Below are 23,091 nucleotides of genomic sequence, written 5' to 3'. Positions count from 1 at the left end.
ATCTAACCCTAGATTCTTTCCCCTAACTTAATTATTAGACCCTCTATCTGCACTGGGTGAGTGAGGCCCCTGCTCTAAGAATGGGCTTCCTCTACCTGGTGTGTCTCTTGTGCTGGGGAAGAAAGAGAGGGAAATCAGAGTGCAGAGTGATCAGACAGCTCCCCACTAGGTCGTGGGGCTAAACACTCCCTTCCCTGGTCGCCTCGTAGAAAACTGGCTCTCCAGTTCGCCTGAATCCTCGAACTCCAAGAGAGCTTGTGGGCTTCGAGTTGGTGGGCTTCGTGTGGGGAGCCAGAAATCCTGCCTTTCTAGAAACTCAACTAGACCTTGGGGTTGGAGGACAAGAACGGCTTCCTCTCCTGGAGAATGAGGCTGAAAGAAAAAGGAGAGACTTCAAGAAGAGCCAGCCTACGGGGCACGGCGCCTCCTTAACCGCACTCCAGGCCCGGCTGCACAGATGCGCCTCGTTCTTCTGGCCCTTCTGGCGCTAGGCTGCTGCCCGCCTGGAACGCCCTTCTGGGCAGCAGCTCGCCTAGGACTCCAGAGCCTAAATCTTCCGGAGCGGACGGCGAACATTGACCTCACCCCGCAAACCTGAAGGCCAGACGAAGTTAACGAGCGCCTGACCGTTTTGCTTCAGCAGCTGCTGCAGCTGCGCAGTCGTCGCATTCCGGCGCGTCCCCCGAACTACGGGCTCCTCGAGGCCTCTCTAGGCTTCTTGGGGGACTTCCGCATCTCTACTGTTCGTCCAGTTGCAGGCCGCAGTCCCGTCACGCCTAGCGCGCAGCCCTCGCGAGGAAACCCGGAGGTTCGCGGGGTTGGCGGCCTCAGTACGCGTGGGAAAAGGCCGCCGCCCGGCGGTTGCGCGGCCCCGCTCGGTGCCGAACCCCGGAAGAGGCTGCACTTTTCCCTCCCGCTGGAGGCGGTGGCCGCGGGTCCAAAGGCCACCACCCGCAGCCTGCAGACCTCTCATCCAACCACGACTCCGGCTCTGGGGTCGAGGAGCAGCATGGAGGCCGAGGACTTCCAGGAGGAGCTGACCTGCTCCATCTGCCTGGACTATTTCGAGGACCCGGTGTCCATCGAGTGCGGCCACAACTTCTGCCGCGGCTGCCTGCGCCGCAGCTGGGCGCAGAGCGGCAGCCCGGTTCCCTGCCCCGAGTGCCGGCAGCCGTCGGCGCCCGCTGCGATGCGGCCCAACTGGGCCCTGGCCAGGCTGACGGAGAGGATGCGGCGCCGGCGCCTGGGCCCTGCGCCCCACGGCCTATGCGGCCGCCACTGGGAGCCGCTGCGGCTCTTCTGCGAGGACGATCAGCGGCTCGTGTGCTTGGTGTGCAGGGAGTCCCAGGAGCACCAGGCCCACACCATGGCCCCCGTCGACGAGGCCTTCGCGAGCTACCGGGTGAGCCGGCCCTTACGGGGCTGCCGGTATTGCCTGGGAACGTTTACTGTTCACGTTGGAAGCATGAACCCCCATCCTATCCCCACCAGGCTCAGAAAAGTTAAGCTACTCACGGATCTCAGAGCTGGAGTTAAAACTGGGATTGGGAGGGCCGGTGCAAGGCTCAGTCATCACCGCAGAATTTTCAAGGGACTGGCTTCCGGGAGCTTCTAGTTTAAGACGGTTATCCTGAGAGGTTATACACCAGTGCTGTCCAATAGAAACAAAAATACGAGCCACATATGTTATTAAAATTTTTTCTAGTGGTAAAAAGAAACAGGTGATGTTAATTTTAATAATTTATTTAACCCAATTATCAAAAATATCATTCAACATTGATTTTTTTTCTTAAAGCTCATTCTGTTTCCTCTTTATTGTGAAAATGAAACAAAATATAATCAGAAAATGGAGAACTCAGGTTCTTCTTACAGCTGTTCTCTGACTTGGATGGGCACAGATAGTGTGATTTCACATATACATTTTGGAGTATAGTTGCTTTACAATGTCGTGTTAGGTTGTGCTGTACAGCAAAGTGAATCAGCTATACGGATACATCTGTCCCCTCTTTTTTGGATTTCTTTCCCATTTAGGTCACCACAGAGCACCGAGTAGAGTTCCCTGTGCTATACAGTAGGTTCTCATTAGTTATCTATTTTATACATAGTAGTGTATATATGTCATTTCCAATCTCTCAGTTCATCCCACCCCCCTTCCCCTCTTGGTATCCATACGTTTGTTCTCTACGTCTGTGCCTCTATTTCTGCTTTGAAAATAAGTTCATCTATACTATTTTTCTAGATTCCACATATATGCAATAATATACGATACTTATTTTTTTCTTTCTGACTTACTTCACTCTGTATGTCAGTCTCTAGGTCCATCCATGCCTCTGCAAATGGCACAATTTCGTTCCTTTTTATGGCTGAGTAATAGTCCATTGTATGTATGTACCACATCTTTGTCCGTTCCTCTGTTGATGGACATTTAGGTTGCTTCCATGCTCTGGCTGTTGTAAATAGCGCTGCAATGAACATTCATTCAACATTGATTGATATAAAAAATGATCAGTGAGATATTTTACCTTTTTTTTCATGACAGGTCTTTGAAATCTGTGTACTTCACATTCACACACATCAGTTCGGACTGTCCACATCTCAGGAGCTCACATGGCTAACGGATGCTGTATTGGACAGTACGGGTTTATACCTACAGACGTCATAGGCAACTAATGATTTGGGAAAACCTGGCTTGTAGGGATGAGTCTGGATTTTACTAGCTTCCTTCATCAATTGGGAAAATCACTTAATGTTTGAATTTGGAGATTATCTGTTCTGCCTTATCTTATGGGTTAAGAAGCTTCAGTCAAGTAAATCGGTTTATCATATTCTGGTCCAGCCACACTGGCCTTCTTGCTTTTGTTTCAAGCCTGTTCACTCTCTACTCATACCTTCCATCCTTTAGATCCTTTTAGACTTTAGCTTGAAGACCTTCCTTGATCATCCTTTCCAGAGTAGCCCCACCCCCTTCCATTACTGACGGTGTCACTCCGGTGGTCTCCATCTGAATTGGTATCTAGTAAGTACTTGTTGAAAACATGAATTTAATGATACAAGTTAAAGTGTACTGTGAACTGTGAAATGCTGTACAGTTTTATCAGCTGACTACAAACAGGAAACAGATGCAAAGTTAGACTAGAAAGTGTACATTTGTTTTTTTATTCAGTAACCTTTATCGGTGCTTCCTGTATGCTAGTCATTTTTCTAGAATCTGGACGTAAATTGATGAGAAAGACATGGGCCTTGTCTTGTATAGGGCATAAGCATGTAGTCCTGTAATTTCAGTGTGTGTGAGAGTTATTGACGTTTGTACCAACACACAGAAGTTCTGAGGTTAGAGTGATCAGACAGGAGTGAGGATCGCCTTCACAGAGGAGTGGAACATGAGTCCACTCTTGACGGATGAGTACAGCAAGGTAGGGGAGAGGATGTTCAGGCCAAGGGAACAGCATATTCAGTAGTGTGGCAACGTGGAATAGCATGTGATAAATAAGAAGACCAGAGGTCGCTCTGTGCTTCAGGAGGGTAGCGCATGGCAGGGAGGATGGCGGGAGTTGAGGCTGAAGACAGAGGCAGGGTTCATGTTGTGGGGGATCTTGTTGACCATACTGAGAAGACTGAGCTTTCTCTTCCAGGGAATGGGGATCATTGAAGGATTTTAAGGCAGGAGATGACATGATCAGTTCTTTTGTTTTAGAAAGTTCATTGTGGCATCCACGGGGATGAATGGAGAAGACCAATTGGGCTGCTGTTGCACTACTTCAAGCAAGAGGTAGTAAGGGCCTGAATTAGTGCAGGGCAGGGGTGATGGAGAAGAGGAGGGCATGGAGTTATGATGAGCTGGAGCTGAATGACATTGTGACTAATGGGAACTGATGGGTCGGGGAGAGAGAGGAGTCTAGGACGGCAGTCTGGATATCTGGTGCTTATTTGGGACATGTTGAGAGTAAAGTAACTGTGACAGGAAGTCCAAGGAAGAGGGACAAGAGGCAGGGGGCATAGGAAGCTAGAAACACAGTATTTTAGATTAGAATCATCAGCCTACCCTTGAAGTATTAGAAGAAGTAAGCTGATTAGATTTTCCGGGAGGGACCACATAAAAGGTAAAAAAAAAGAGGGGCATGAAGAGAAGCTTGGGAAACACCAATGCTTAGTAGCCAGCAAAAGAGATTGAAAGGACCCATCAGAGAAATGGAAGAGAAAATATATGGGACTTCCCTGGCGATCTAGTGGTTAAGACTCCGTGCTTCCACTGAAGGGGGCGTGGGTTCGATCTCTGGTCTGGGAACTAAGATCCCTCATGCTACACTGCACGGTCGAAAAAAAAAAACCCAAAAGACCCCCCCAAAAAAATTTATGGGGGAGGGCTGAGGCAAGTGTAAGTGGTTAGGTATGAAAGGGGAAAATAACCCTTAAAGCTTCAACCTCTGGCAGTAATCATAATATTAATGGTAGCTATCAGGTGTTGATTACTTATGCATCACTGACAGTTCTAAGCATTTTTCGTATAGTAATTTTTAAATTTCCATAGCAGCCCTGTTGGATGGATTCTGTTTTCCCCATTTTGTAGATGAGGCAGCTGAGGCCCAGAGATGTGAGACCACTTACCCAAGGTCACAGAAGCTAGGAAGTGGCTAAGCTTGGACTGAGTTCCTCTAATTCCTATAGCCCATGTCACTTGTCACTCTGCTACAGCTAATCTAACTGAAGACTAATCGGAAGAGGTGGGATTTCAGGATTAAACAAAAACGGGCCAACAGGTAGGGAGTGGGTGAGAGTAACGCTGGGGAGGGTTGAATGTCATGAGGTTGACTGGCCAGGTGTTCCGGAGTCAGGTCATTAGGCACAATTGCCCGTTGTCTGTCTTTTTCTGCACCTCCTCTGCTTCATCGCTGCTCAGTTTATCCATCTCCACACCACCCCAAGCTAGCTAGAAAAACATTAAGTTGCTCTTGGGTGGAGCAATTCTGTTTCCACCATCCTATTGCAAGCACATACTCAGGTGGGTGCACTGTGACTTAAAAGTTTGGAGTTCCCTAAATCCATGGAAAATATCCCCCATCCTATGCCCACACCTGAGCCCTGCAGACGGTGTGCTAGATGCTTTCTCTGAGGATCTGAGCCCCTGAGTACTGCATCCGGGAAACCTGCTTTGATGAATTCCTAGTCCACTCTGCTCACCCTCTTGGGCCCCACCAGTGGCTCAGGATACACCTGGAAGCACTTTTAAGCAATACTACCCCCAACCCCTGTGAGTGTTTGATTCAGTTGGTGGGGCCCTTGGCATCAGCATTGTTTAAAAATTCACTAGGTGATTCTAGTGTACAGATAGGATAGAGGACCATGGACCTACGTCTTAGTATCTTCACAGAGGGAATCTCAAAAAAATCTTTCAGAGCAGAAGTTGTCTTTAATGGAGTCATTGGTGGTTGGCGAGAAAAAGAGAACAGAGAAAGAGAATAGCGTCCTAAGCTTCAGGGAGCAAACTCTGCCTGGAAGAGGCTTCCAGGCACAGCTCTTCTTTCCCTCAAGCCAATGTTTAGTCTGTGACTCTGGGAGCTAATCCCTTCATTGCTATTAACTCATTTAACAGATACTCAGTATTTCTTGAACCACCTGTTTTGTGTCACTTGCTGTACTACAGTACCAGACTCAGCACTGGGCAGACAGTGGTGAAAAGACCATGGATGGGGCTTACAGTCTGGCTGGGGTGGGGGTGAGAGGCACACCACGGACAAGTAAATGACCGCAGATAATGATATGTGCTGTGAAAGAAAGATAGTGCTGTGCCAGAGAAGCGACACGGGCTTTAATAAGGGAACACGGTAGCCTCCTCTGAGGAGATGACATTTCAGTTGAGACTTGATGGATGAGGAATCAGCCATGTGAGGAACTGTGGGAAGAACATCCCAGGCAGCGGATAGCAAATTCAAAGACCGTGAGGCTGGGAAGAGCAGGACCTGTCAATGGAACTGAAAGACCTGTACACCTGGAGCATCACGAGCAAGGGGGAAAGCAGCACGAGCTGGGAGATGCAGACAAGAGGGGGGTTATGTTGGACCGCAAGGTGTTTGAATTTTCTTAGTGATGCGGGAAACCAATGGAGAATCTTAAGCAGGGGACTGACATGATCTGACTGGTCTTTAGAAGATTATGCTGGCTTCTCTGTGGATGCTGGATAAGAGAAGGACAAGATTGGAAGTAGGGAGCCCAGTCATGAGGTTATTGTAGTTGTGTAGACAGGAGGTGGCTTGAACTAGGAGGTGACTGGGGATGGCAGATAGGCAGATTTGATATGTATTTTGGAGGTAGACCTCCCTGCTTGGATTGGATACAGAGGTTACAGTGACTGAAATTCACAGAACCTAAGTGCTGGGATGGTGTTTAAGAAAAGACCATCTAGTCTAGTTGTCTTCATCTTCTAGGTAAGGCAGCTGTGGCCCAGAAAATGTGTGTGGCTGACTTGACCACAGATCCATGGCTAGTTTGTGAAGGTCTAGACTGAAACTCAGACCTGATTTGAAGTTTCATGTCGTTTGAACTACATGATCACAAGTCAGCAACTGTCTTCATGGTACAAATGTCTGCTCTTTTATTATAGTTTTATATACACACAATTGTCTGATGTTAAATGAAGAGAGTGATTTTTAAACTTTGGTACGTCTACCCAGCTTTGAAATGCTTGTGTTGCCGTCCTGCCACTTCGTGGCAGTCTCTGTTATTGCAGGGAAGAAGTTTTCTACTCCCAGAACGTTACCAAGTTTACTCAGGGGACCACTATAAGAGCCCAACTGTGGCAAGATACAAAAAAGCTTAGGTAATGAAACAGGAAAATTCATACATACTGAAAATTGTCAAGGGCTTTTAAAAACTGAAAAGTTCTATTTCAAATATATTTGAAAGCTTAAAGAAAAATCTTCGTCACATTCAAAGGAGCTATTTATCTCATGACAGCCTTCACACGTACATCAGATTTGACAGTGATTTGTGTGTGTCTCTAACCTGTCTGCCTCTGTCTCTAAGGTCATCCCTGAGATTCTGCTGTTAGGTGCTTCCCCTCTGCAGCCCACTGTGTTCCTTCTGATCGACTCAATTTTTTTAATAGCTTATTTGTTTTTTTCTAATTATAAAAAGAATATGTGCCTCTTGTAGAAATTCAAACAAAACAGATTTATAAAATTTCTAGTCCTCCCCCTCCAACTTTCAAGCCATTCCTATTCCCCAGAGATAAGCAGTGTTAATAATACTTAGGTATATACCCTTCCGGATTTTCCCTCTGTTCAGATACAAACGCACACACTTGCACAGACACATGTATATTTGTTCTTTTCAAAACGGAATTATATAGAGAGCTACCTGAAATTGATGTAGAGTATCAATATACCATAATTTAATGATTTCACATTGATGGGTAGTGAATAATGCTGCAGTTAACATTCCTATACATATTATTTTTGCTAGTGTTTTTTTGTTGGATATTATTAGAAATAGGATTATGCATATTTTAAATTTCGTTAAATCCTGCCAGTTGCTCTTCAAAAAGATGGGACCTTTACTCTCCTACTATTATGGTGCCAGAGGCCTTTTCCCTTGCCAGGACTAGGCATTTATTAATCTTCTAACAATTTTAAATTTTTGTCTATTTAATAGGCATACTCTATATTGTATTATGATGATTTTAGAACAGAATAATTCTTTTTTTTTTTTTTTTTTTTTTGTGGTATGCGGGCCTCTCACTGTTGTGGCCTCTCCCGTTGTGGAGCACAGGCTCCGGATGCTCAGGCTCAGCGGCCATGGCTCACGGGCCCAGCCGCTCCGCGGCATGTGGGATCTTCCCGGACCAGGGCACGAACCCGTGTCCCCTGCATTGGCAGGCGGACTCTCAACCACAGCGCCACCAGGGAAGCCCCAGAATAATTCTTATGCATTAGCCTGTAGTCATCTTCAGCATTTTCTCAATCTCATCCCCTGTTTGAATTAGGTGACTTTTAGCTCTTGAACAAGGAAGATGCTGGGAGAGATGATTTCTTACTTATGCGTGTTTCTGCTGACAGGAAAAACTTCTGAAGACTCAACATAGTCTGACAGCCAAGATGAATAAAGCCATGCATTTACAGGACATGGAAGTGAAGAATGCTGCAGAGTGGAAGGTAAGAACAGAAGTTGGTTGGGTATTTCTTGCCCTTGAGTCCTTTCAGTCTGAGGCCGCTCAAGGGCATTCGCTGGGAAGAGCTTGTGGATCTCACCAGTTGTTAGGCCCCTTTCACATAAGGTGATAGAACAGGAAGAATCTACCTCTACTGACCTGTGTCTTTGGGCAACATGAGTTCCACACACTTCATCCTCATATCTCAAGGGTAGTGTTCCTTTCCTTCCTGCTTTCTCCCTAGGTTGGCTTCCTACATTGGAGTTGATTTGGGTCTGTGGCACTGTGGAAAGCAAATGGACTTTGCTTCCAGAGATGCTAGTCTAGTTGGGAGGCACGATGTGGGCGCACATGTGCACATCTAAGATTTAACTAAATGGTAGGTGATCTGAGGGCTAAATTAAATAATAGATGTGCAAGTGCATTTTAGTTTAAAAAGTGTACAGACAAGGCATTGCTATCATAGCAGAGACTCAGATGTTACAAAGAATGAACTAATACTATATAGACTAGTACAAAGATATCAAGTAGGTGTAAAGAAAGGAGTAGGGGAAATTTGTAGGGGCTGGGCAGGAACTTTTCTGGAGGAGGTGATTTGGATGGAAGGATCATGGGTTGTTAGGGAGTCATGTGCAAGGAATTTAGGAGGAAGGACCAGGCAGAACAAGGACTGAGCCAGTCCCCTGTGGCTATAGGAGAAGATGAAGAATAAGCGAACGAGAGTCAGTGCGGAGTTTGCAAAGCTGCACGTCTTCCTGGCTGAAGAAGAGCAATTGTTTCTTAAGAGACTGAGCCAAGAAGAAGAAGAGACAAAGAAGAAACAGAATGAGAACACATTAAGGCTCAATCAAATGATCACTTCCATGAAGAAGCTCATCTTCGAGGTGGGGGAGAAGAGCCAGAGCTCCACCCTGGAGCTGCTCCAGGTGAGACCGGCAGGGAAGGGCGTAGTCTTTGTCTTTACAGAGTTGTTATTTAACATCCCTAACTGAACTCCCTCTTGCCTTTAAAACTGAATGTCCTTCCTGGTGAGTGGGTTTAGTAGAAGACATGTTTTCTCTGTGTTGCTGTTGTGTTATTATTTTTATTATACAATTAAAGAGTCAAAGATTCATCTTTCAAAGGAAATTAATGTGAAATTTAGGCCTGATGAGCTCAGGTAATATGAGATACTTAGATTCCAAGAACTGTCTAGAACTTTTACAATTTGACTGAGCAGTGAAGTTCCAATTTCATATCTAAAGATATACTATAGCAGAATCTTTGAAATAACACATTTCTTTTGCATATGGATTCTTCCATTTAGTGTAATGTTTTTGAGGTTCATTCATGTTGTAGCGTATATTAGTATTGTATTTGCATCCCTTTTTTAAATTCCAGAATAGTATTCCATTGTAGAATATACCACATTTTTATATCTGTTCACCAGTTGATGGACATTTGGGTTGTTACCACCTTTTGGTTATTAGGAAGGATGCTGCTTTAACATTTGTCTGTCATTCTTTGTGTGGACATATGTTTTCATTTCTCTCTGTGCTAGGCTGTATGCTATATTTATATTCAACTTTTAAAGAAACTGCCTTTTCCCATTTTATATTCCTACCACATCCTCACTAACATTTGTCTGTGATTGAAAGATTGTAGACGGAGAAGTAAGCAAAAAGCCAGGAGAGAGCTAATGTCATAGTGCCAAAGGAGAAAGAGGAGGGCTTCAAGGAAAGGATTGGTCAACATTGTTAAATAGTTCAGAGGGGTCACATGAAACAAAGACTACATTGTGTTAATGCATTGGGTTTGACAGCATGAGAGCATATGTGACGTTAATAAAAGCAACTGACAGAAAAATACCTGCTCACAAAGTTGAGTAACAGATCTCTAGGGGAAGGTACATAACTTATTTCTTTCTTCTCTTCACAGAATCCAAAAGATGTGTTGACCAGGTACAAACTCTTGCCTTCTTATGGGGTCTTGGGTAGAATGGTAAAGATACAGGCCAAGCAGAGGGGAAATGAGGCCTGGGCTCCATAGATCAGTGTGGACGTTGACGTGAGGGGGTTGTCGGGGAGGAGTTCCACTGTTCACATTTGCCAGGAGGAGTGGGAGAGAAGTAGTCTGAGCTCTGGGATTTGAACCTTCAGTTGGGAGTTGGGGGTCTTGGGTGTCCTAGTTGTCTCCTAAGCAGAGCAGCCTTCTGCACTTCTCTTAGGTGTGAGAACCAGGATGTGAACTATTCCTTTGAAGTTCTAAAGGTGAAGACTGTGTGCCGGCTACCAATGATGAAGGAAATGCTGAAGCGATTTCAAGGTGAGCAGAATTTCTGGGAGTTGGAGCTCAGAGAATGAACGAGAGAAGTCTGGAAAGGAAAGAGAAAACACAGCATGCAGCTGACAGGAGGGTCAGGAAAATGGTAATAAGTACTTAGGAATAAATGGATATATGCTTCATTCAAGAAACATCCATTTAACACATACTGTGTGTTATAAGGTACTTGTGATACAAAAAGAAAAAGACCTATTTGCTTACAAATTGGAGAGACAGACACGTATCACTTTACTGTAATACAGCGGGATCCAGTGTTTATCAGTGGTATGAATAAAATACTGCAAAATTACAGAGGAAGACCTCTGTTGAGGGTGAAGTGGGAAAGTTTTCACAGCAGAGGTGATGACAGTTGTTTGGGAATTTGAAGGATGAGTAGCAGTTTGCCAAGTGGAAAATGAGGGACTCCTGTTCCAGGCAGAGGCGGCAGCATGAGCTAAGGTGTGGAGAAAATGGAGGAGAGGGTATCTGATGTGACTCAACCATAAGGTGCGTATGGGGAAAGGCAGGAACTGAGTTTGAGAAGATGAGTGTAGGAAAGACTGAAGATAAACTTATTAGATCTCCAGGGAAGTACCAAGGCATGTACGTGATGTAAAGGTATGCACTCAATTCTCATGTGCATGTACCTGATTAAGTATCATGTTGTGGATGTCTACTTCCAGCTAAAATGCAGTAACAGGGCCTGGATTTACTCCTGAAACTTAGTTGACCAAAAAAAAAAAACAAACAAACCCAAAACAGATAATACATAAAGCAGCAGTTTTTAAAACACTGGACCTCAGGCAGTGAAGGCCAGTGATCCATGGGAAATGTGAAACAAATGAGGTGCGCTCTATGATGGCCCCAGCCTACAGCCTTGAGAGAGTTTCCAGTCCACCTCAGAGAGGGTAACAGCGGTGGAGCCAGGTGGACTTCGTGAGTTGAGGAGTGGAGCTGAGAGTCCAGGGAGAACAAAGCACTGAGCGTTTACAGAGCACTGGACAGAGTACTGGAGAGGAGAGAGCTGGACAGAGAGAGAACCCAGGTGATCTACAGAGACACGCCGTGAACATTCAGCAGAATGCTGATCAGTACATGCTTGTGAAGAACTAACCGCGTTTGAGGAAGGAAATTTCCAAAATGAGTAGAAGAAACAGTTCCTGGTGCTCACACAGGGCCAGGAGCAATGCCTGTTCCTACCAGCCTCTGGAAAACTCTTAATTTGTGGGGCACTGGGTAGAGTACTCAGGAAAATCTTGCCTCATTAGTGGGGAATAATTAACCCTACACTGAGCACTGCTTTGGACCCACTTTACAAATCATGAAATAAGACCCAAAAGGATGAAATTATTTCCAAGTAACTGCATCCCAGAACAAAACTCAACAAGATGGATAGGAATTTAAAAAAATGAGTACCCAACAATGTAAGACCACAATGCCTGGCATCCAGTCAAAGATTACTAGGCAGGCAAAACGATAGGAAAACATGACCCATGATGAGGAGAATAATCAATTGAAACTGATCCAGGATTTACCTTGACGCTAGAATAAGCATAGAAGAACATTAATACAGTTATTGTAGCTATTTTGTAAAGAGGCATATGGGGACATGGAAGATATAAAAAAATCTCAGACAGACTTCTAGAGATGAAAACTACTGTAACTGAGATGAAGAACAAGCTGGTTGGGGTTAATGGGTCATTGCAGAAGAAAAGCTTAGTGAGCTTGAAAAGATAGAGCAGTGGAGACTATGCAAAATGAAACACACAGAGGAAAAAACTTAAAAAATGAAAATAACATCAGTGAGCTGTGGGTCATTTTCATGCAGCCTTGTGTCTGGCCATTGGTACCCCTCAGGGAGAGGAGTGGGATGGGGATTAGACAGAAAAAACATTTGAAGAAATAATGACTGACAACTTCCCAAAGTTGATGGAAACTATAAGTACACAGATCCAAGAAACTCAGCAAATCCTAAGCATGATGAAAACTACACCAAAACCAGTGATAAAGAGAAAATTTTAAATGCAACAAGTTGAAAAGGACATGTTACAGTGGAACAAAGATAAAGATGACATCACATTACTCATTGAAAGCAATGCAAGTGAACAAAATCTTTAAAGGAATGAAAGAAAATAACTGTTAACCCAGACTTTTATTCCTGGCAAAAATACCCTTCAAAAACAAAGTGAAACAAAGATGTTTGCTGATATCCAAAACCAGAAAGAGTTTATCAGACCAACACTGCAAGAAATGTTAGAGGAAGTCCTTTAAGCAGAAGGAAAATGATACCAGATGGAAGTCAGATCTACACAAAGGAATAAAACATCTTATGAAATGGTAATGACATAAAGAAATATGTACTTCTGTCATTACTTAAATCTCATTAAAAGGTAATAGGGATGGCTAATTTATGTGTTAATTTGACTGGGGCACAAGGTGCCCAGATATTTGGTCAAACATTATTTCAGGTGTTGTTGTGACAGTAAGAGTGTTTTGGGATGAGATTAATATTTAAATCAGGAAACTTGGGCTTCCCTGGTGGCACAGTGGTTGAGAGTCCGCCTGCTGATGCAGGGGACACGGGTTCGTGCCCCAGTCTGGGAGGATCCCACATGCCGTTGAGCGGCTGGGCCTGTGAGCCATGGCCGCTGAACCTGCACGTCCAGAGCCTGTCCTCCGCAATGGGAGAGGCCACAACAGTGAGAGGCCTGCGTACTGCAAAAAAAAAAACCAAAAAAAAAAACCCCAGGAAACTTGAGTAAAGCAGATTGCTCTCCATAATGCTGGTGGGCCTAATCTAATCAGTTGCAGTCCTGAATAGAACAAAAGGCTGACTTTTCACCCTGAACAAGCGGGAATTCTACAGCAGACTGCCTTAGGACTCCATCTGCAGCTTTGGTTCTTCCTGCCTTGTGGCCTTTGAACTGGAACATCACTTTTCCCTGGGTTGTAAGCCTTCTGTCACACACAGTGGATTTGGACTTGCCAGTCACCATAATCACATGAAACAATTCCTTATAATCTCTTTCTCTATACAGTACATCTTATTGGTTCTATTTCTCTGGAGAACCCTGACAAATACAGTAATTGACTGTTTAAACAGACAGAAAATAACATATTATAGAGTTTATAACGTATTTACAAGTAAAATGCACAACAATAATAACATGAAAGTTGGGAGGGGAGAAATAGAAGTATACCGTTATATAGTTCTTTGTTTTAAAGTATTTATTTATTTGGCTGCGTCGGGTCTTAGTGCGGTGTGCAGGCGCTTCACTGAGGCGAGCGGGCTTCTCTCTAGTTGTGGTGCGTGGACTCTAGAGCACGTGGGCTCAGTAGTTGCAGTGCACGGGCTTAGTTGCCCTGTGGCATGTGGGATCTTAGTTCCCCGACCAGGGATCGAACCCATGTTCCCTGCATTGGAAGATGGATTCTTAACCACTGCACCACCAGGTAAGTCCCTATTATACAATTCTTATATGTGAAGTGGTATAATATGTCTTGAAGGTAGGCTGTTAAGTTAAAGGTGTATATTATAAACCTTATGGCAATCACTAAGATAAAAGAGTTGTAACTAATAAGTCAACAAAGGAGATGAAGTGGAATCATAAGAATACTTGGTTAATCAGAAAGAAGGCAAAAAAGAGGAAAAAAGAATACGACAAATAGAAAACATAACAAGATGATAGACACAAACCTAATCATATTAATAATCATATTAAGTATAAATGGTCCTAATCAGAAGGGAGAGACTGGTTGGATTGGATTAAAAAAAAGCAAGACCCAACTATATGCTGCAAGGAACGCACATTAAATATAAAGACCCATATATGTTAAAAGTAAAACAATGGAAAAAGCTATACCATGCTAACGTTAGTCAAAGGAAATCTGGAATGGTTATATTAATATCAAGAAGATTTCAGAGCAAGGACTATTACCAGAGATAAAGTCAAGTGCTAATGATTAAGGAGTCGTTTTATCAGGAGGACATAACAGTTCTAAACATTTATACACCTAATAACAGAGCTTCAAAATATATTGAGCAAAAATTAATAGAGCTGCCAGGAGAAACAGGCAAATCCACAATTATAGCTGGAATTTTCAGTACCTTTTAAAAATAATTTTTAGAACAAGTAGGCAGAAAATCAGTAAGGATATAGTAGACTGAATAACACTATGAATTTGAATAGCAGTGTCAACCAACTTGACCACCCTGTTATTTACAGAATACTGCCCCAAACAAAAACAGAGTACATATTCTTTCTGACTGTACATGGAACATTTTCTAAGGTAGAACAGGGTGGGCCATGAGACATATCTCAGTATTCAAAAGGATTCAAGCCATACAAAGTGTGTTCTCTGACCCCAATGCATTTGAGTTTGAAATCAGTTAAAAAAAAAAAATCCTTGGAAGTTCCCCAAATGTTAGGAAACTAAATGACACACTTCTCAATAACCCATGAATTAAAGGTGAAATCAAAAGGGAAGTAGAGAGTGTTGATACTTTGAACTGAATGAAAAGGAAAACACAACATTTCAGAATTTGTGGGATACAGCTAAAGCGACACAGGGAAATGTATAGCACTAATCACCTATATTATAAAAGAAGAAAGTTCTTAAATCAGTGACATCTGTATCTACCTTAAGACACTAGAAAAAGAAGAGCAAATAAAGCCCCCCAAAACGGAAGAATGGAAATAATAAAAATCAGAGCATAAATCATTGCAATAGAATACAGAAAACAAAAGAAATGTTAGTGGAACCAAAAGCTCTTTCTTTGAGAATATCAATTTTATTGAGATACTTTAAGCATAATGACCAGATACATCACTAGTATTAAGAATGAGAGAGGCATCATCACTACAAATTCTATAGATATTAAAAGGATAATAAGGGAATATTACAAGCAACTTTATGCTGATATGTCAGACAACATAGATGAAATGGACAAAGTCCTTAAAAGACTCAAGTGACTAAAGCTGACTCAAGAAAAAATAGATAGCTGGAATAACCTTATTTCTATTAAAGAAATTCGTGTTAGAAACCTTCCCAAATGGCTTCACTGGTGATTTCACCAAACGTTTAAAAAATATTTATTCTATGTAAACTCTTAACAAAAAATTGAAGAGACTATTCCCAGTTTGTTCTATGAGGCCTGCATTACCATGATAGTAAAATCAGACAAAGACATTATAAGAGAAGAGAATAGATCAGTGTCCCTCATGAACATAGAAAAATTCTAAAGAAAATTTTAGCAACTTGAATTCAACAATGTATAATACATCACAACCAAATGGGGTTTATTGTAGAAAAGCAGGTTTGGTTTAACATTTGAAAGTCAATATAATTCACGACGTTAGCAAATTAAAAAAAGGAAAACTATTTGATCACCTAGTAGTTGCAGAAAAAGTCCTTGTCAAAATCTAACATTCAGGACTTGAGGACACGGGGAGGGGGAAGGGTAAGCTGGGATGAAGTGAGGGAGTGGCACTGACATATATACTCTACCAAACATAAAATAGATAGCTAGTGGGAAGCAGCCGCATAGCACAGGGAGATCAGCTCAGTGCTTTGTGACCACCTAGAGGGGTGGGAGGGAGACGCAAGAGGGAGGGGATATGGGGATATATGTATATGTATAGCTGATTCACTTTGTTATACAGCAGCAACTAACACAACATTGTAAAGCAATTATACTCCGATGATGATGCTAAATAAAAAAAAATCTAACATTCATTTCTGATTAAAAAAACAAAAGAAAAGAAAACACAACTCTCAGCAAACTAAAGAGACATGGAGAGTCTGGGAGGGAAGAGAAGTTGGAGGCAGGCCAGGGAGGAAGTTATAGACACAGTTACAGTGAAAGATGCAGAAGGTCCGAGTGAAGACAATGGCGATGGGAAAGGAGAGGAAGAAAAGCACCTGAGTGGTATTTCGGAGGTAGAATTGATAGGACTTGGTGATTAATTAGCCACCGAGGGTCAGAGGGAAAGAAGAATCAAATAACCGTAAGATTTCCAAGTGTCAGTGTTTGGGTGGAGCTAATATTATTCGACCTTAGAGAACATAGAAAACAAGGAGTCTGCATGTGAGGGAGGGTTAGTCTCGAGAGTGGAAGGGGACTTGGGATGCTCTGAATTTGGTTTTGAGTTACCTGCTGGAGGCTTGCAGAGATGCCCAGTGAACAGCTGGAATCAGTAAAGAGATACCTAGTTAGTGATGATATCTGTGTGTTCCTGTACAAAGAACCAGCCAGTCGACAGCTTTGGTTCTGGTCCTGATTCAACAAGGCAGTATTTGTTACTGTTTCTCCAAATTTTATGCTGGTGGTGAAGACTTGGGGCCATGAAATAATGGGCTCCCCATTTTCTAGATCATAGTCTTTGAAAGCAGAAGGGGAATGAAGATTTCAGGTTACTAACACACGCTATGGCCTGTTAGGCCCAGCTGACGGTCAGTTGAAGGACAATGAGTCGTCTTATCCCTAACAGTATGTGATAGGAGAAGGATGGCACTGAAGCTGGAACAGACGGGTGTTTCTGGAGGAGGGTTGGTGGTAAGCTCTTGCATTACTGACCTCAGCTCTCATTTTCTCTGCAGTGGCTGTAAATCTAGCTGAGGACACTGCTTATCCCAAACTTGTCTTCTCCCAGGAAGGGAGATATGTGAAAAATGGAGAATCAGCCAGTTCTTGGCCACTGTTTTCTACCGCGTGGAGCTACTTTACTGGATGGAGGAATCCTCAGAGGACCGCAGACTTTGTGGAGAGATTTCAGCACTTACCCTGCGTTTTGGGAAAAAACGTTTTCACTTCAGGGAAACATTACTGGGAAGTTGAGCACCAAGGTAGCCTGGAGGTTGCTGTGGGGTTGTGTCGGGAGGACATCATGGGGATTACTGGTGGTTCAACAATGTCCCCCCGCATGGGAATCTGGGCTCTTTGTTGGAGTTCTGCTGGCTATTGGCCCCTGACAGACATCTCTGTGAGGCCTACCAAGCTAGAGCCAGCTCTTCACCGGGTGGGAGTTTTCCTAGATCACAGGGCTGGGGAAATCTCATTCTACAGTGCTGCGGATGGAGAACACCTGTACACTTTTTCCTGTCCTTCCATCTCACGTCTCCGGCCGTTTTTCTGGTTGAGTCCATTAGCATCTTTAGTCATCCCACCAGCAACTGGCGGGAAATGAGGCTGTTCTTCTCCTGCCCAAGAATCTTTGCCTTGTGCCCCAGCCCAGGGACATACATCCCTTGGCCCTCATCTTTGACTTCATATATAAATCCATCCTGGGTGGTCCCTCAATTCTGTCCATTCAGATTCCAACTTCACATTTTGTTCAGCCCCCCTGGACATCATGTGCGTAGACAGATGTGGGAGACCCTGCTGGGTATCTCTCCAGTAGCCACTTGGCCCACTTTCTCTCCTTCTCCTCTGGTTCTTCCTAAATGCACTGCTCAGGATGTGCCCTCCACATGCCTCAGGGAGACACAGGCCCATAGGAGGGGCTTCTGGCCAGCGAGGCGGGGTGAGAAATTCTCCAAGGTGCCTCTGAGGAAAGTTTTTTAGCTTTTTAGAAAGAGATGTTTGGGAAGACACAGCCCCTCTCCTGATGTTAGTAGGTATACTGGAACTGAGAGGAGCACAGTAACCGTGGAAAAAGGAAGAGAAATGTGGTCTTTGTTGGCATCATGAAATGGTCGGAATTTCCCTAATCATGAATTTCTTGTTATATGAGATTATTGCTTCTTTATTGTATAAGGCAGTCTAGTTGCCTTCTGGTCACTTGCAGGCTGAAGTATCCTAACCGGTGCTCTAGGCGCATAGCTTGGACACCTCACAGTACAGGCCTGTCTCGTATCCTAACCGGTGCTCTAGGCACATAGCTTGGACATCTCACAGTACAGGCCTGTCTCACTTTTCTTCCTGAAATTTGACCGCTTTATAGAATCCCTTTCTGTTTAGTCATGTAATTCCTCTTCTTTCCAGTAAGTACTGATATTCCTCACTTCTTGGATTGGAAAATTGAGGCAGTCTTCCCCTGCTCTGCCCGTGTTGTTACTCTTCACCTGACCGTGTCTCTGCCCTCAAGGGTTCATTATGCTCTCCATTCGTCAGAGTCGTATACTGTGTGCACAAGGTTATTAACGTCATCCTGAAAATGTTGGGAAACCCTTGTTAAGTATTTACACTGTGCTAGCCTCTTCACATAATGCTCCCACGTGACTCTTGCAACAGAGATGGAAATGAGATGGAAATTAAAATCCTGTCTTTACAAAAGAAAAAACAAACCTTGAGATTAATTTGCTCAGTCCTGCCCAGCTGTCAAATGGGCATGTTGGGATTGAATCTAGATCTGAGAGGAAAGTCCTGGTCTTTGCTACTCTACGTTCACCTTACGCTCACCTACATGAGCACTTACTGAATGCTGATTGTGGTCTCCAACGCCTTTGTTTCAGGTTTTTATTTTGTTACATGTTTTTACCCTGTGTGAGTGTCCTCCTCTCTTTACCTTCCTGCGCTAGATTGTATGCACTCAGAGGTTTGTGACTGTTACTGGAGAGTTATTTGAAAAATAATGAATGTTTCTCTCTGGTTATAAATCACGTACTTATTATAGAAACTTTGGAACATATAAAAAGCGTGAAGAAAATTAAAGTTATTGATAATCCCACCACCACTAACATTTTAATGTGTCTCCTCCCAGACTTGCAATAGGCTTTCTGGCAGTTTCTTACAAAACTTCCAGTACCCTCCCTAATCCCTCCTCCCCTTCCTGTGTCCCAGCCCATCCTGGCTTGTCTTCCTTTGCAGCTGGAGCAATCGCCCTCATTCAGTGATTTCTGCTGAGTTCTCCTTAACTCTCCAAGATCCTTGCTGTTATGAGTTGAATGAATTCTGTCCTCCAGAGAAAAAGATATGTTGAAGTCCTAGCTGTGAATGTGACCTTATCTGGAAATTAACATGAGGCCATTAGGGTGGGACCTAATCCAATATCACTAGTATCCTTAGAGGGAATTTTGTGCACACACACATACACTTACATACACAGAAATGCGATGTGAGGACACAGAGGGAAGATGGCTATGGGAGAGGCTGGAGTTATGCTGTCACAAGCCAATGAACGCCTGGGGCTGCTAGATGCTGGAAAAGGCAAAGAAGAATCCTCCCCTAGAAGCTTCTGAGGGATCATGGCCCTGCAAACACCCTCATTTCAGACTTCTGGCCTCCAGAACTGTGAGACAGTAAATTTCCGTTGTTTTAAGCCACCCAGTTTGTGGAACTTAGGAATTTAACACACTTGCCCATCAGGACTTCCTTCAGTACTGTGAAATAATATTCATATTTTATGGCAAGACAAGAAAAATTTAAACATAAAAAAATTTTCTCTGCCCATTGGTCTGTGTCCCTGCACTGTGCATCGTGTGTCTGCATTATGCATCGACCAAACCTCCCCCATCAGCAGAAATACCTGCTCAACCATAAAGAGCAGCATTCTCCTAGCATCAACAGGACAGCTCCCTCGAAGATAACATTCCTTCTTGATAAGGGGTCACATGGTGCTTAGATCCGATGTAAACTGTCATTAATATGTCATTTGATGTACAGCCCCCATCTCAAAAAACTTGTATAACTGTGCCTTGACTTCTAACCGGTGGAACGGTTCTCAGAGCTTTCTCAGGTACTCTTCCTGGATTATAATCCTCAAATTTGGCTCGAATAAAATTTTCCATTTCCTTCTTAGATCGATTAGTTTTTTGTCGACAATACCTACATTGTTAATTTCCAGTCCTTGGGAAACTCATTAGTACCTTTCCTCCACTCTTCTTTCTGGGCTGTTGAACCAGCTTGGTTGGTTCTGCTACAAAGACTTGTTCTCTGACTTCGAGTAGGCTCTTTGGGCTGCTTGGTAAACAAGCTTGATCTTAAATTCCTTTTTACATCTTCTGATGGCAGTGATTCCAGACCTTTTCCTCTTTTCTCAAAGAAAAGGCCTTTATAAGCCTCCCTTTATACTACTATAACGGAGGTAAAACTTTGCCTCTGCTTATCTGAGGTTTTCAGCTGGGACTCTAACGAAAAGAAAGATTAACAAGAAAAAGTTTAACACATGCAACACATCATGCAGGAGAAACATAAAATGAATACTAACTCAAAGCCTTGGCTTAGAATTCTGGCTTTCATAGTATCTTCGACAAAGAACAATAAAATTGTGGAGAGATGATAGGACAAAGGTAAGCAGTTTTAGTCTTGCAAGGGTGGCAGACTGTGTGAGGGTAACTCTATGTGTGGAAACAAATGGGTCAGTGTGTGTTTGCAGATTCTTCTGGCACTGCCTCTGGGCTGAGTCTGTCTCCGGTAAAAGAAGAATTTATATCCTGCCTTTAGGGTTTCTGGGTTTGCTGCCTCTTAATTGCCTTCAGCTCAAAATGATTTTTATGTCAAAGAGGCATATTTTGGGGTGACACATTCTGGTTTCCATCACTACTTATTATTGCAAAGAACTTGCATCTTTTACTGAGAAAAAATTTTTTCTCTTCTACCCATCTGATTAACAATTTTTTGCCTCTATTTTGGGTCTTGATATTGCACTGTCTCTCATCTCTTCAGGTATGGAATGGGACCCAGTTGTTGTATTGGTTAAAAATAAACTCTTCTGATGCTTCTGATGTACAAACAGGATTGAGAATAAATGTGTCCCAGTCAGTTTCCTATTTTACTTAGTTTCTCTGAGCCTTTACTCTATTAGTGTGTTATATGACTCTTTCGGAGGGGTATTTATTCACCATTTCTTAAGTTCATTTCACCACAGAAACTTTATTTTTTATTGAAGTATAGTTGATTTACAATGTGTTAATTACTGCTGTACAGCAAAGTGATTCATGTATTTATGTATACATACATACACATATGTGTGTGTATATATATACATATATATAATATATGTGTGTGTGTGTGTATATATATATATATATATACACTCTCTCTCTTTTTTAAATATTCGTTTCCATTATGGTTTATCATAGGCTACTGAACACAGTCCTCTACCGCAGGAACTTTAGCTCTGGGAGCAGCACTGAAGACCCCCCAGAAGATAGTTTGGCAACTACTGTCTAGCCTGCACTTCCTTGAGGTGATCTTGGCCACCTCAGATTTCAATCTAGCTTGCACCCCCTAGCCTCCAGAGCTGGTGGGTACATGCATTGGTGCTGTAAGCCACCCACACTGTGTGGCCCTGGATAAGGTTCTGCTAAAGTCTTTTCCCCTGGATTGGGACTTCCCTGGTGGTCCAGTGACTAAGACTCTGCTCCCAATGCAGGGGGCCTGGGTTTGATCCCTGGTCAGGGAACTAGATCCTACGTGCTGCAACTGAAACAGGAGGGAAGGGGGCAGGGCACGACCTTTAAAAGAATGACATAACCTGAGGACATGACATAAACTGATTAGAACCAAATAGGTCCAAGATGGCAGATGAGTCGACTTCCGCTAGACTTTGAGCCTCATGGTAGCACATCAGCATGCTAAATGACACACCCACAGGTGCCATGACAGTTCCAAGGCTGACCATGAGTAACTGGGCGATGGCCCAATTCCTGGAAATCCCCACCCCTTCCCCAAAATAGCTGGGATGCCCCTCCCACTCATTAGCCTATGAAATTACCCACCCCTATAAAAACTGACAACCCCATACCCTGGTGCCGCTCTTGACTTCTGAGATGGCCCACACTCTGTCTGTGGAGTGTGTTTCTCTCTAAATGGATCCACTTTTTTTTTGCGGTACGCGGGCCCCTCACTGTTGTGGCCTCTCCCGTTGCGGAGCACAGGCTCCCGACGCGGAGGCTCAGCGGCCATGGCTCACGGGCCCAACCGCTCCGCGGCATGTGGGATCTTCCTGGACCGGGGCACGAACCTGTGTCCCCTGCATCGGCAGGTGGACTCTCAACCACTGCGCCAGCAGGGAGGCCCGATGCTTCCTTACTTTAAAACTTTCTAAGAACTCACATTCTACTTTGAATAAAATTTACTAGACCTTGCTTTCCTCCTTTCCCTTCCTAACCCTAACCTTCCCTTCCCTCCCTCCCTTCTTTCTCTTTCTTCTCTTCCTTCCTCCTCCATCCCCCTCCTTTCTTTCTTTATTCCATCTTCCTTCCTTCTTCCCTTCCTTTCTCCCTCTCTCTCTCCCCCTCGCCTGCCTCATGCTTATATCCATCATGGCTTCTCCTACTTTGCTCTTCATTGCACCTACTGTCATACTAGCTTCCTTTCAGCTGCTTAATTACATCAAGAATTTTCTCAGCTTAAGGATTTTGCACGTCTTTGACGTCTCTGGACTTCTTTTCACTTTCAATTTCCTGGATAACCCTTACCTCAATTTAGAGATCTTAGCTTAGTTGCCGTTTTTTAAAAGAGGCTTTCCCTTATGACCTGGTTTACTGCAGTGACCTCCCTGTTTTACTCTAGCATAGTAAATAATTCTTCATCATAGTTTAGCAGTGGACATGCATTGTTTTGTCTGTCATGCACTCCTTCCCTATTTCTGCTAAAGTCACCCCTTCACAACCACACTTTCTTTCTAATATTACGCCATTCCAAATCCATTCCAAATCCATGTTTTTCCTTTTTCTAAAAGTATTTGTTTATTTATTTTGGC

At 43.5% G+C, this 23,091-nt stretch overlaps 1 protein-coding gene across 2 annotated transcripts; it reads left to right on the top strand.

Moving 5' to 3' along the window:
* The first annotated feature begins 686 nt into the window (after nt 1-686).
* On the top strand, nt 687-21,115 carry TRIM4 (tripartite motif containing 4). 2 transcript variants are annotated; one of them, XM_082669995.1, is made up of 7 exons: nt 874-1,402; nt 3,695-3,769; nt 8,052-8,147; nt 8,839-9,069; nt 10,061-10,083; nt 10,350-10,447; nt 17,045-21,115. In XM_082669995.1, exons 1-7 carry the CDS (start codon nt 1,010-1,012, stop codon nt 17,629-17,631), a joined length of 1,503 nt encoding a protein of 500 aa, XP_082526121.1. In that variant the 5' UTR covers nt 874-1,009; the 3' UTR covers nt 17,632-21,115. The 2 variants fall into 2 exon arrangements, with proteins under 2 accessions (XP_082526120.1, XP_082526121.1); XM_082669994.1 differs by lacking the exon at nt 3,695-3,769 and having other exon boundaries at nt 687-1,402.
* The last annotated feature ends 1,976 nt before the right edge of the window (nt 21,116-23,091 follow it).

The sequence above is a fragment of the Grampus griseus genome (genome assembly GCF_964374135.1).
Source record: "Grampus griseus genome assembly, chromosome: 14".
NCBI lineage: Eukaryota > Metazoa > Chordata > Mammalia > Artiodactyla > Delphinidae > Grampus > Grampus griseus.
This window is presented reverse-complemented; position numbering and strand designations above follow the sequence as displayed.

Excerpts from the sequence above, each read along its gene's own strand:
- TRIM4 (XM_082669995.1), top strand. The coding sequence starts at position 1,010 with ATGGAGGCCGAGGACTTCCAGGAGGAGCTGACCTGCTCCATCTGCCTG. Across the intron at positions 1,403-3,694 it reads AGGCCTTCGCGAGCTACCGG|AAAGTTCATTGTGGCATCCA; the intron begins GTGAGCCGGCCC and ends CTTTTGTTTTAG. Across the intron at positions 9,070-10,060 it reads CCACCCTGGAGCTGCTCCAG|AATCCAAAAGATGTGTTGAC; the intron begins GTGAGACCGGCA and ends TTCTCTTCACAG.